Genomic DNA, 12,026 nt, shown 5'->3' with positions numbered 1-12,026 from the left:
GTAGTGTGTGATTCCTCGCTGGTCTCTTTTGAGACTCATGATAGAAACGGATGGCTTTGAGAGTCAGATCACTCTGTGGAGCTAAATGTTAAGCAGGTGTGTGCGACGCTACCAGTGTGTTTACAGCCAGGAAGAGTGGGACATCCTCTGACTGGCTTACCTGCCCTACACTCTCTCACCTCAGCGAACCCTGAGCAGCCAAGGCAACCGCAAACAAGACATCACCTTGCTGAGGATTTAACCCACAACTTTTTAACCTGTTGAGGAGTACGGTCGCAAATATGTGATTAGAACATTCGCAAACCGAGAGTTCCGCACTATGATGCATCCTCAGATACCCTCAGATGTTTTCCCTGTAGATTGTTTACGTAGAATTCTAGAAGGAGCCAGAAAAAGAATTCACTCCTCAATACGTTAAAACTTAATGGTTGAGGGAAAGATTTTAAGTGCAACTTATCTGCAACAGGCAAAAGCTTGGAAAAGGCCACCTTTAAACTGAGTAAATTTCAGCGTTTTTGTTTTTCATTGTTGAGAAAGAAAAGGACATCCATTTTAATTGAAATGTTTGATATAATCAAGTAGGAGTCCCACCTGTAGTTTCCAGGTTCAGAACAATCTGAACATGTCCTTAAGACAGAGTGAGGTAGTAAATGTGTGGAAGTCACCACCAATTAGCAAATAGCTGACTACGTCAGCACAAGGGTGGGGCCTAAATCTGTTGCCGTGGAAACGTCTGGTCAGCCATATTGCTGTCTAACAGGCTATGAGTGTGGCTCCGCCCCAAGTGGCAAGGGTGGAGGCTATTTTTGCTGATGACCCAGAGAGCAGTGCAATCCTCTTACACCCCCTCTGATACACCCTAAAGGACTTACAACAGATTACGCCACCCTCCTTCCCTCCCCCAGCCTTACATCTCTCCCCTCCTCTATCTATCTATCTATCTATCTATCTATCTATCTATCTATCTATCTATCTGTTCCATCTATCTAGTGTTATCAATCAAACTCTCTAATCATGTCCCAAACATTTTCAAACACATTGCAGTCATTCCGTCATCTCTTCTTCTCTTGTCATGAGTGTTTTACGGATATCTACTCTACTAATTATTAGCCATATGTCTCTCCCCATTACTGCTGTTCTTCTAAACTTGCTATAAACCTACAGAGTTTGGTCATTCCTTTAGATCATTTGGGGAATCACAGGTAATTCTGAGATGAACAACTAGACTCAGTTCAGAGACTCATCCCCACTCAATGTGGTCCAACAGGATCATCATTCCACTATTTTCCCTCAAACCCATCATATCTGCACAGAAAAAAAACAAAGCTGTGATCTTACTGTAAGTTCGTACCTCGTTCATTCAGATTCAGGATCCAATGGACAAACATGAATATGCTGTGGTGGCTCACTCACTCACACATACACGTCAGCTTACTCCTTACAGTCACCATCAGAGCTAACCAGAGTATGTTGTCAAATCAAGAGGAAGCGGGGAACTGTGAAATCTTCCATAACACTCATACACACAACACATTCATACAAGTCCACTGACTGTGTGCTTGTCCTCCACGTCTCTGCTAACAACATTATTTCAAAAACACAGTCGTCACTTCAAAAAACACATTCCCCATCTATGGCAAGGCAAGGCAGTTTTATTTACATAGCACATCTCGTACTAAGGCAGTTGTGCCTTACACAGACAGTAGTAAAATGGATGAAATGTATTAAATAACGGAAACCCAAGCAGATAATGACAATAAATGAAGTAAAAGTATAATACGATTTCAACAATAGATAAAGTAAAAGTAATACAATAAGTGAGATAACTAGATAAGAATGAAAGAACAAAATGGCAAGCATAAGCAAATATAAGAATTTAAATATGGTAAAAGTCATACAATAGGTAAAATGAGTAGGGATGAAGATAATAAAAGAAGGTAAAATGCATTTGAATGAAAGAGCAAAAGAACAATGTCAATGCTCCTGGTCTTTTCCCTCCAGCTCTCTAGCTTTTAAAACTTGTTTGGACAGTCCTGCTCAAGGTGTTTTGAATGTATGTGTTCATTGAGAGAAGAAGATTATACTGTAGCTGAAATATATATGCTCAGTCCGCTAATATTTCTAATTCATGGATACTGTCACTTCAAATTTTTATTCAATTGATGCAGTCACCTGAAAATCAGAATTTTATTAAATAAACATAACACATTGTAATGGGACAATGTGATCATCCAAGATAATATGCCACGACTGAATCCAATGCACATTTCTAAAATCAGCTTGAAAACCCATATGAAAAAGGGTTAGGGGTATCCATAGCCCTTAAAATGTTGTTTTTTAGTTAGGAATATTGGTGATCATCTTTCTGTAAAATATTGTTGCATGTATATGTTACATTGCACTACACTGAAGGAATTCAATGCATTTAGCCATGTTCAATTAACCAATTCAGCCCTGCTGAAAAAAACAGCCTGACCAGCTAAAGGTGGTTTGCTGGTTGACCAGTTTGTTAACCAGCTTGTTTGACCACCCTATTGACCTGCTAGACCAGCAAAACTCTTGTGAATACATACCTTCAGCTGTGTTTCCCAGCTTATGATGGTAATTCAACTGGTTTTGCTTGTCGTACCACCTCAAGCTGGTCATTTTAGCTGGTGTTGCTGGTCTATAGTGCTGGTTTAATGGCCATGCCAGCTTATGTTGGTCATTCTAGCAAACCAGCATGACCAGCTTGACAGGCTGGTCACCAGCATGACCATCTTGGACCAGCTGTATCCCACAAGAGAGGCTGGTCACACCAACCAGCTACACCAGCAAAGACCAGCAAGAGCTGGAAGAAAACCAGCAAAGACCAGCTAAAACAAGCTACCAGCAAGCTGGTTTCTAGCTGTTTTTTTTCAGCAGGGAGTATACAAAATTCTCTATTTGTTCAATTTTCTATTTGTTCAAGTTTCACAAATCACTAGCTTGATGTTTCAAGAATTGAAACCCATGACATTGAATGAAATAGGCATAATATTATTGTAATCATCTTACTGTAAGAAGATGTGAGCTTCAAACAATTCCATAGATTTTTTCCAAATAAGAATGTAATTTAGCTACCACATAACACACAGCATTCAGGACTAAAACCCAAACAAACATTTTCATAGTTAGAACTGAGAGTGACTTTAACTGAATTCTGTGAATATTTCTACAGATTTGATACTTTAGGGCACGCTGCACCAGGCCTCCATTTCATATATCTTAGGCCGAACTAAAGGGGGGGAGGGGGGGTTAGTAGTGCACGAATGGAAAGTGTACACATAAGAGGAGGGTGGGGGGGTTAGTAGTGCACGAATGGAAAGTGTACACATAAGAGGAGGGTGGGGAGGGTGATAGTGCGCGAATGGAAAGTGTACACATAAGAGGAGGACTCCTTATAGTCTCTGCACGTCTCTCAGCCAGAGATGAGTTGAGTGTGTCCCTCTATCCCTTAACCCACCACCACCCCCACACCCACCCCCACCCACGCGCACACACACACGCTCACACTCACAAACACACACACTCACACAAACACACACACTCACACAATCACACACACAAACACACTCACACAAACACACACACTCCTCCTCCTCCTCCTCCTCTCTGCTGCTGCCGCAGAGAGTACACCCTAATCCTACCCTGACCTCAATACATGCATGCAATGTGACCAGGGCCGAGAAGTTGCGTGTGTGTGTGTGTTTGTGTGTGTGTGTGTGGGAGAGAGAGAGAGAGAGAGAGAGAGAGAGAGAGAGAGAGAGAGAGAGAGAGAGAGAGAGTGTGTGTGTATGTGTTTGTGTACGAGAGCGAGAGTTGTTTGTCCATGTGTTGAATAACTACAGACCTATATAAATGTGTGTGTGTGTGTGTGTGTGTGTGTGTGTGTGTGTATGTTTGTGTGTGTGCATGCATGCGTGTGCATTTTCAGGCTTAAATATTGCTGTTAATTTCAAGAAACTTCTGGTGGAGGCATGTTCGGTCAAGCTACCAAAAAGCTTACACAGCACTCACCAAAACAACACTACCAGTACACTTCAGGTGGACGGACGGACACTCTGACAGAAATGCCAGTCATTTTCATACAAACTACTGATTTGAAATGATCAATGATGCGGCTGGCTAGAGTCAATTGTGCAATGCTGTTGTCAAGCGGCACCATGTTGATCGGCCAGCAACCAATAGCACAAGCAACTAAATCTTTCCTGTCAACTGACACATACCCAGATTTCTCCAGGCTCTGTCATTCCTCACCATCATGGTCTTCCTTTGGTCCACACTTCACCTGTGTCTTGGAGACAGGGTATACAGACAGAGGCATGGCCCAGGGGGTTGAAGAGGGGTTGTACGTTATTGGACATATACTCTCAATTAATTACATAATCAATCATGTAAAATATATTTGAATTTAAAGGTTCAGTCAGCAATCGTATGCAAATTGTAGCCCATAACATGCCTATAACATGCCTATAACATGCCAATAACATTCCCACAACAGTCACATTCCGCAATCATCTCCTCACGACCGCTAGCTGCCCATTCCATGAGGACTGTAAAAAAAACTGTCTCTGTATGCAGCCCGAAAATTGAAAACAAAGAAAGTGGGGGCAGCCTGTCCCCCAAACAAAAATGAAAGTTTATGTGGAGTTTCTTTGGGAATACTGAAAGGAGGGTTGTGCTGGTGTGTTTCATTTGGTCCTTGGTTAAAATATGTTGTTTTGGGAAAACGCATCTGCTAATATATTTAAATATAAACACAAACATAAACAAATGTGACTTACTGCGCAATCACTGACTCCACCTATAAGTTTTAAGAAGGCTGATGATTTTGTGGCAAGGGGAAAAAAAGGAAAATAAACCAGAGGGCCTTCCCTCAATTAAATTTTTTTTAAAAGAATGTTGCAGTGACGGGCAACGAAAACCCCTCTTTAAGAAAAGGCCTTCTTGGCTTCTGCTAAGCTGGTTTGGAAAAAGTCAGCAGATTTGTGCACCCCTTCCCCCTGCTTATTAACACATTGTTATCTCTGACAGGTGGTTCAAGACTGATGACATCTCTGCAAGGTCATCCAGGGGGTCAGTGAGGTGAAGGGTGAATAGCTTGTGGTGTTGTTCCGACTGGTGCACCGACTTTGGGTAACTCAGGGTTAGTATTTATTTTAAATGCATGAGTTTTGCAGTTTCTTTTCTTATTTTGAAAAGCGCTTTGGTAACTCTTACTCTTGCCTTTAAAAGGGTTATACAAATAAATGTGACTTGTCATGTACCTCAGGGTTATGTGTTTCATTAAACCTCTTCTCACAACCGCATCCAGACAGGTTTTATGGATAATCACACATATTTTGTGCTGCTTTCTAGATATTCCTCAGGCAGCCATCATGTGGGCTCCCCTCAGCAGCATAATTCAACACGACCCCTTTTGAATCTAGCAATGAACAACTCCTCTTAAACATTCAAGGGCACTGAGACTCACCCGCAGGGCTGCTTTTACAAATATTATAAACAATATTGATAATCATAATGTTGGTGGGGTCACCGTTACCATCCACACCCCTCCCTTGTAGTGTGGCCTAGTAGTGCCTACCTGCATGGCATAGCTCCCGTCTGCTCTAAGTCCGAGGACTGCTAATTAACACGGTGTACTCACAGCACTGTGGATCAGCTAATCACGTGTGTCCAATCAGGAGATAATCAGGAGTGACACAGACGGGTGCAGTAGGTATGCAGAGCAGGCACAGATGGAAGACATGCTGTCCAGGGGGAGCCACAACACTGGGACCTAATGTAGTAGGCTATATGCTGTATATCCATGCTGGCCCAGGTTCTGAAATGCCCCATGACACAATGCTTCACACTGCTATTTCAGTAAATTAATAAAATAACTATGAATGAATAAATGAACGAAATAAGTAAAGTAAATAAAAAAAATAGAATACATAAATAAATATAATAAAAAGTCTAGCATGTGTGACAGAATGTTATTAGTATTTCTGTGTACTTTTGTTCTACAATGTGTTTGTGTGAGCGCTTTCATGAAGAATGTTCAGACAATTTAAATAACAATAAAAAAGAATACTTTGCAGCTGTGGAGAATTTTAAACTTGCCTTGAAAATTCAACCTGCCTGAGTGGACGGTACTCTCGCTCAAACAATGGACCTCTCACAACTGCCTTTTTGTAAGGTGAGATTGCTAAGAGAAAAGACAGACCTTCTTGTGAAGGAAATCAACAAGTAGGCTACACTGCTCATCCTCTTAGGAATTTTTTTTCAAGGCTATTTTGGCTATGCATAATACAGGTTTCTTACACCTTTTTAAACATCCGATTCAAGTACTTTTCAAGGACTTTCAAAGCCCAGCTCCTAAAACTCAAAGAGTCAAGGCAGCATAGTTTGAGACAGGGACAGGTTAATTACACCTCTGGTACTGTAATGCCAGACAATGGAGTGTCTGGCTTTTTCGAACATTAAATATATCAATTCAGGTACTTTCGGTGACCCCTGTCTATATATGTCTATTTTCAAAAACTTTGAAGGCCTTGATTTCATTCTCTTAAATTTCGCAAACTTTCAAGGATTTTAAGAACCTGTGGGAACCCTAATAGCTTTCAACCAAATTACAGCTACGTATACAGTGGCTGGCAAAATCACTTTCACTTCTCACTCACTATCTGTATTGTCTACATATTTCCAAAGGCAATATGTCACCAATTGTCACCTAAGGTCATGGTGAAGATTTTTCAAAGTTTTCAGCATTTCCTCACAAGACATTGTCACATCTCCTGACATTGTTTTTTTGGTATTTGCAAGCTAACACAACATTTAGAGTTAGGATAGTGAATGTATGCTTTCTGACATATTGAAAAGATGAGCCTTTTTGTTAATTCTATGCTAAATTCATATCAAGCAATCCCAAACGTGGCTGCAGACCAGTGATGAACTGCTTATTGTTGGGAGCCTTGTGAGTAATTACAAACAGAAGCGCATTTTGTGTAACATCTATTTATTACCACCATAGTATGAGAAATTTGGAAAATACAAAGATCAGCTTATTTAAACTTCTGAAAATACCGAAAACCGAAACAAAAAAAGAATGAAATTACAACATGAGGTTATATTGTGTATCGCAAGTATGACAAAACAGGAGTCTACAATCAAATCTACATATAGAGTGGATGTAGAGACTAAATGTAAGCATAACTTTTTTTTGCTACACTTTTGTGAAACCTAATGCCGATCTGAAATAGAGGTGTGTGAGGGGAAGGGAGCAAGAGTATTAATGACTGATTACCAGTGACACAGTGAATGAGATGCTGGGTTATAGCGCCCCCCTGTGGCTGCCAGAGTGTAAAACAGGGGGGAAATAAGATCGGCTGCTACTTAACAGAAAATAATTTTAATAGTAATAAAAAAAAAAACATTATATATGTGATTTATCACGCTCTTCTGCTAACAGTGGTAAAAAGAAAAGTGTAAGCAATGCATCATAATAAAAAAGAGAAAAAAAAGACACCATATCAACATTTATAGTAATCATCAATATTTTAAGTAACAACTTTCAACCAATAGATGCAGGTCTGCAGTTGAATACTAAATATGCACAGCTGATCAGGGACCAAACACCACCACCATGAGAGAAGAGCTGTCCCTCCACACAGTGTGTGTGTGTGTGTGAGATGAGGGGGAGGACATGACAGCAACAGGAATAGAACTCTAGTCAAGTGTTGTCTAGCCCAGTGTCGGATGGTAAGACGATAAGGATGGATTCTGAGTGTTGTGGATACTTGTCTTGGTGCATGTGTGTGTGTGTGTGTGTGTGTGTGAGAGAGGATGAGCCAGAAGAATGGTTGAGCCATGAGAGACCCTGAGTGGAGGACGGGGCTAGTGTAATTTAGCACCCTGCTGTGGAAGTTACCGCTCCCCTTTAGCAGACTAGCCCCAGCCCTTACCCCAACTCGGCCCTCTGGTGTGTGTGTACGCATGTGTTAATGTGTCTGTGTGTGTGTGTGTGTGTGTTTCTGTGTGTGATCTTTCGAGGGTAGCTCTTCTCTGGCACATAAACGTGATGATGTGTTAATGAGAACCTCGTTTACTCACCAATCGCTTGTGTGCGCGTGCTCTTGTTTGAGTGTGTATGTGTGTGTGCTTGCATACCTGTTTGTCTGTGTGTGTGTGTGTGTGTGTGTGTGTTGTGTGTGTGCTTGCATGCTGGGGTGAGTCCCTGATCAGAAGCACCTGTTTTACATGCACATAAAAGGTACCCTACCCGCCTGCGGCAGACACAGACGGAGACTAAGAGACTGGACTTATACACAACCTCTCATCATGATCACTGATACTCTAAACTCTACCAAGAAGAAGGGATAAGGGCAGAGGAGGGGTGAGGAAGGAAGGAGGGAGGCAGTGAAGAGGAAAAGAAAGAGAAGGAGGATTGGCCATGGGGGGGGGGGGGGGGGAGGTGGGTGTGGGGGGTGCATTTAAGCACGCTCCCCACGGATACGACGAGCCAGCTGGATGTCTTTGGGCATGATGGTGACACGCTTGGCGTGGATGGCACACAGGTTGGTGTCCTCAAACAGGCCCACCAGGTATGCCTCACTGGCCTCCTGCAGAAACACACACACACACACACACACGCACACACACACGCACGCACACACGCACACACACACAGCTGTGTCAAAACCAACAACATGTAACAATGAAAATGACAGAAATGGCCACTGATGGAGAAGTGTCATGTAAACACTGGTTGGTTGTTTATTCAGCCAGTGAATACATCCACACTTGCACTGGCATAGAGGTTTGCCATTCAAATGCTCTCAGCATAAACTGAAAGCAAACTGTCATGTAGACAACATCTCTGCTATCTATTACAAGCTTGTTTTTACATGATCTAAGTATCCCTACATAAAGTCGCTTTAGTCAGTGATTGCACCCGTTCTGGTCATCCCACATTTCTTTCTGTAAACTACATGTCTTTACTTTGCACGCAACGTCGTGCACACATACTGGCTCTGTGAGTGTGTTTGTATGTGTATGTGTGTGTTTGTGTTTGTGTTTGTGTTTGTGTGTGTGTGTGTGTGTGTGTGTGTGTGTGTGTACCAATTCAGAGTAAGCTACTTGAACAAACCTGCAGAGCTCCAATGGCTGCGCTCTGGAAACGGAGGTCAGTCTTGAAGTCCTGAGCAATCTCCCTCACCAGGCGCTGGAAGGGCAGCTTGCGGATCAGCAGCTCAGTGGACTTCTGGTACCGACGGATCTCACGCAGAGCCACAGTTCCAGGCCTGGGGAACACAGATAACATCAGAAACATAAGCCCAAGAAGAACCTAAAGGCTAAGAATCTTATTCTCTCCTGTGTTTTCAACAAGACCATCAACTTGAATTTGGCCATGGTGCCCAGTTCACAGACACACACACACACACACACACACACACACACACAGAGGTTGGGTCATGACTCACCTGTAACGATGGGGCTTCTTTACCCCACCAGTAGATGGCGCACTCTTGCGGGCAGCTTTGGTGGCCAGCTGCTTACGGGGGGCTTTGCCTCCAGTAGACTTACGGGCGGTCTGCTTGGTACGAGCCATGTCTTTTTCTGCTCACCTGAGGCAATCAGAAAAGGTGACGGTGAGTAGAATAGGCTGAGTTTAGGGGAGGGTTTGAGAAGGAGGAGGCATCGAAAACTTCAGGTCCTGTTAGGAGTGGCTGATATCTGTGATAACTGCTAAGGGCACAAGAGCTAACTTCTTCAGACGACCAGAAAGCCAGACTGACAGCTCCTCACAGCAGATCCCTGTACATGACTGACAAGTCTGACTCCTGTTAAATTAGGTTTTATTACTCAGCTACCATCAGCTAACAAATATGTACACTTCAATTACTTGATTATTTTTAAATTATTCAATGCCTTAAGTCAAATACTTCCTATGGTGTAATAAGACATACAATAATATGTTATATCATTCCAAACCACACAAGGAGTACAAATAAATACTACACTGTTTTGTCGTTATGTCATTACAAGTTATTTATATATATAAGTGGTCTGCCAATACAATCCAATTAAGACACTGAATGTGGAACAGCACAGCACAACTATGTTAAGTTGTGACCCCAAATACTATTTCAGGCAAGTGCCTCTGTCAGAAGAAGAAAAAAAAGCAGGCGCTAGGCCAATCTCCATCAATCAAATCCCTTTTAGCGAATGGAATTGGCCTGAATAATATCAACACAATGCTATCCAATGGCATGGAGGCTGACTCTTTCTGCGCCAATCAGAAATGCCCATGTGAATAGTAGGGCGGATCATCTCACAAAAGTTCCGCCTTTAACCGCAAGATTATGGCCGCAATTTGAACGGCAACTGAAGGGAAGCTGTAGATATGCACGCTCGGTGACGGCACGAAGTTTTTTAAAAATATTAAGAACGGCTGAATGCATCAACCAGAAAACAAGCAGAAACTAAGTACATGCATCAGAGGTATGCAAAATGCTTATTTGAAGCGGTGTCGAACACAGCTTTACAGAGAACGATCGAAGCAAACATGCACATACTGGGACGGATTTTCTGTCTTCCTCGACTGGAAGTAGAGAGCCTATTTTCTCTGCCAGCGTCTCGCCGACGGATTTCTCTTTCTTACACGATGAAAATATAACATTTTCTCCACTTAAAAAGAAAAATAACCACACCAAAAGTGCCCCAAAGCTTTTAAAAGTGACTTTTCAAAGAAATCACGATACATTATGCCACTTACCTTGGGAGAATTTAAACACTTTTCCGCTGAGAAAAATGTGTAGTGCTTGTCTGTACTGTCAGTATTTACTATCTCTCACACAATGGCCAGAGCAGAGCGGCAAAATGGCCGCCGTGTCAATCACTTTCCTCCCGTCATGCATCGGAAAATATTGTAAACAGTGAATTTTACTTCCACAAAACAGACCTGACACTTGGCCATTCAAGAAAAGGAAAGGGTCACTCGGCATACTTTTTTTGTTCAAGCGAAAGTCAATATATCAATTATTTGCTCGTGGGTTATGAAACCAAAACTGTTTTTCAAAGGCATGGCAAGATAATGCAAAAAAAAAAAAAAAAAAACATAGGCCTATTACAAGAAAATTTGCATGTCAACAGAAAGCAACATTAAAATTAGCATATAGGCTATACTATAGGCCTATGTTTTGAATATTGAAGGTCTAATAAGTTTTCTTCATTAGCTTATGTTTTCAGTAACCAAACGTTAATGCACAAAGACTAACATAGACAGATCAGGAGAGTAAAAATGATATTGCTTTAGGCTACTAAAATCTCTATTTGAGGCAGTCGGCTTGGCTGAATGGTGTTTTAGCCTATCCTCAATGTAGTTTGGAAATAACTGTAGGGCCTAGGCGAGGCTACAACTCCACTAAAGCTAATCATTAATTTTCATTTAGCCTACCCTTTATTTTTAAATGGCAAAGTCCCTCGGATTGAAGATCCTTTCTTTAACAGTTCTCAAGGAAATAGGGTCATAGTGGTAGACTAAAGATAATAACAAGAATGAGCAAAACCAAACACTATTCTGCCGAACCTTGGCAATAATTTATATTCTAAATAGTTACACAATCCACATTCTGCTGAACTACAGGCCTTTCTTATTATTTTGAGTCACTAGGGTAACTATATTTGATTGAACTACCTGTACTAATTAGGTGTTGCCAGCAGGTGGCGCCATACGCTACTAGTTAAATCTAAAAACCTTTGAACAAAAGGACACAAAACTCGGAACTCCTCAATAACAAGGTCATTCATGAATTACAACCGTCATTTGTTCTCATAACACCTATTTTAAAATCACCTTTGTGGAAAAACAACTTTTCTTTTTTCATTTTGTCAGGGGCAAAGACATCACAGTTGTTGCCCACCTCAGCAAATTACTTCATTAGTGTTGAGTGAAGTCCTCACCTTTACTGTTGTGGATCTCACAGTCGCTCTAATAGTGCAGCTGAAGGTCAAAGCACTGA

General features: G+C 41.7%; 1 protein-coding gene across 1 annotated transcript; it reads right to left on the bottom strand.

Moving 5' to 3' along the window:
- Window positions 1-7,004: 7,004 nt before the first annotated feature.
- On the bottom strand, window positions 7,005-10,912 carry h3f3c (H3 histone, family 3C). Its single transcript, XM_042110337.1, has 4 exons — window positions 10,781-10,912; window positions 9,486-9,629; window positions 9,152-9,305; window positions 7,005-8,624 (listed from the first exon to the last, which is right to left on the bottom strand). Exons 2-4 carry the CDS (start codon window positions 9,611-9,613, stop codon window positions 8,496-8,498), a joined length of 411 nt encoding a protein of 136 aa, XP_041966271.1. The 5' UTR covers window positions 9,614-9,629; window positions 10,781-10,912; the 3' UTR covers window positions 7,005-8,495.
- Between the last annotated feature and the right edge of the window lie 1,114 nt (window positions 10,913-12,026).

Source organism: Alosa sapidissima, chromosome 11 (genome assembly GCF_018492685.1).
Source record: "Alosa sapidissima isolate fAloSap1 chromosome 11, fAloSap1.pri, whole genome shotgun sequence".
In the NCBI taxonomy this organism is placed as follows: domain Eukaryota; kingdom Metazoa; phylum Chordata; class Actinopteri; order Clupeiformes; family Clupeidae; genus Alosa; species Alosa sapidissima.
This window is presented reverse-complemented; position numbering and strand designations above follow the sequence as displayed.

Coding starts and splice junctions, on each gene's coding strand:
- h3f3c (XM_042110337.1), bottom strand. CDS start 9,613: ATGGCTCGTACCAAGCAGACCGCCCGTAAGTCTACTGGAGGCAAAGCC. Junction 9,306..9,485: donor AAGAAGCCCCATCGTTACAG/GTGAGTCATGAC, acceptor TGTGTTCCCCAG/GCCTGGAACTGTGGCTCTGC. Junction 8,625..9,151: donor CAGCCATTGGAGCTCTGCAG/GTTTGTTCAAGT, acceptor GTGTTTCTGCAG/GAGGCCAGTGAGGCATACCT.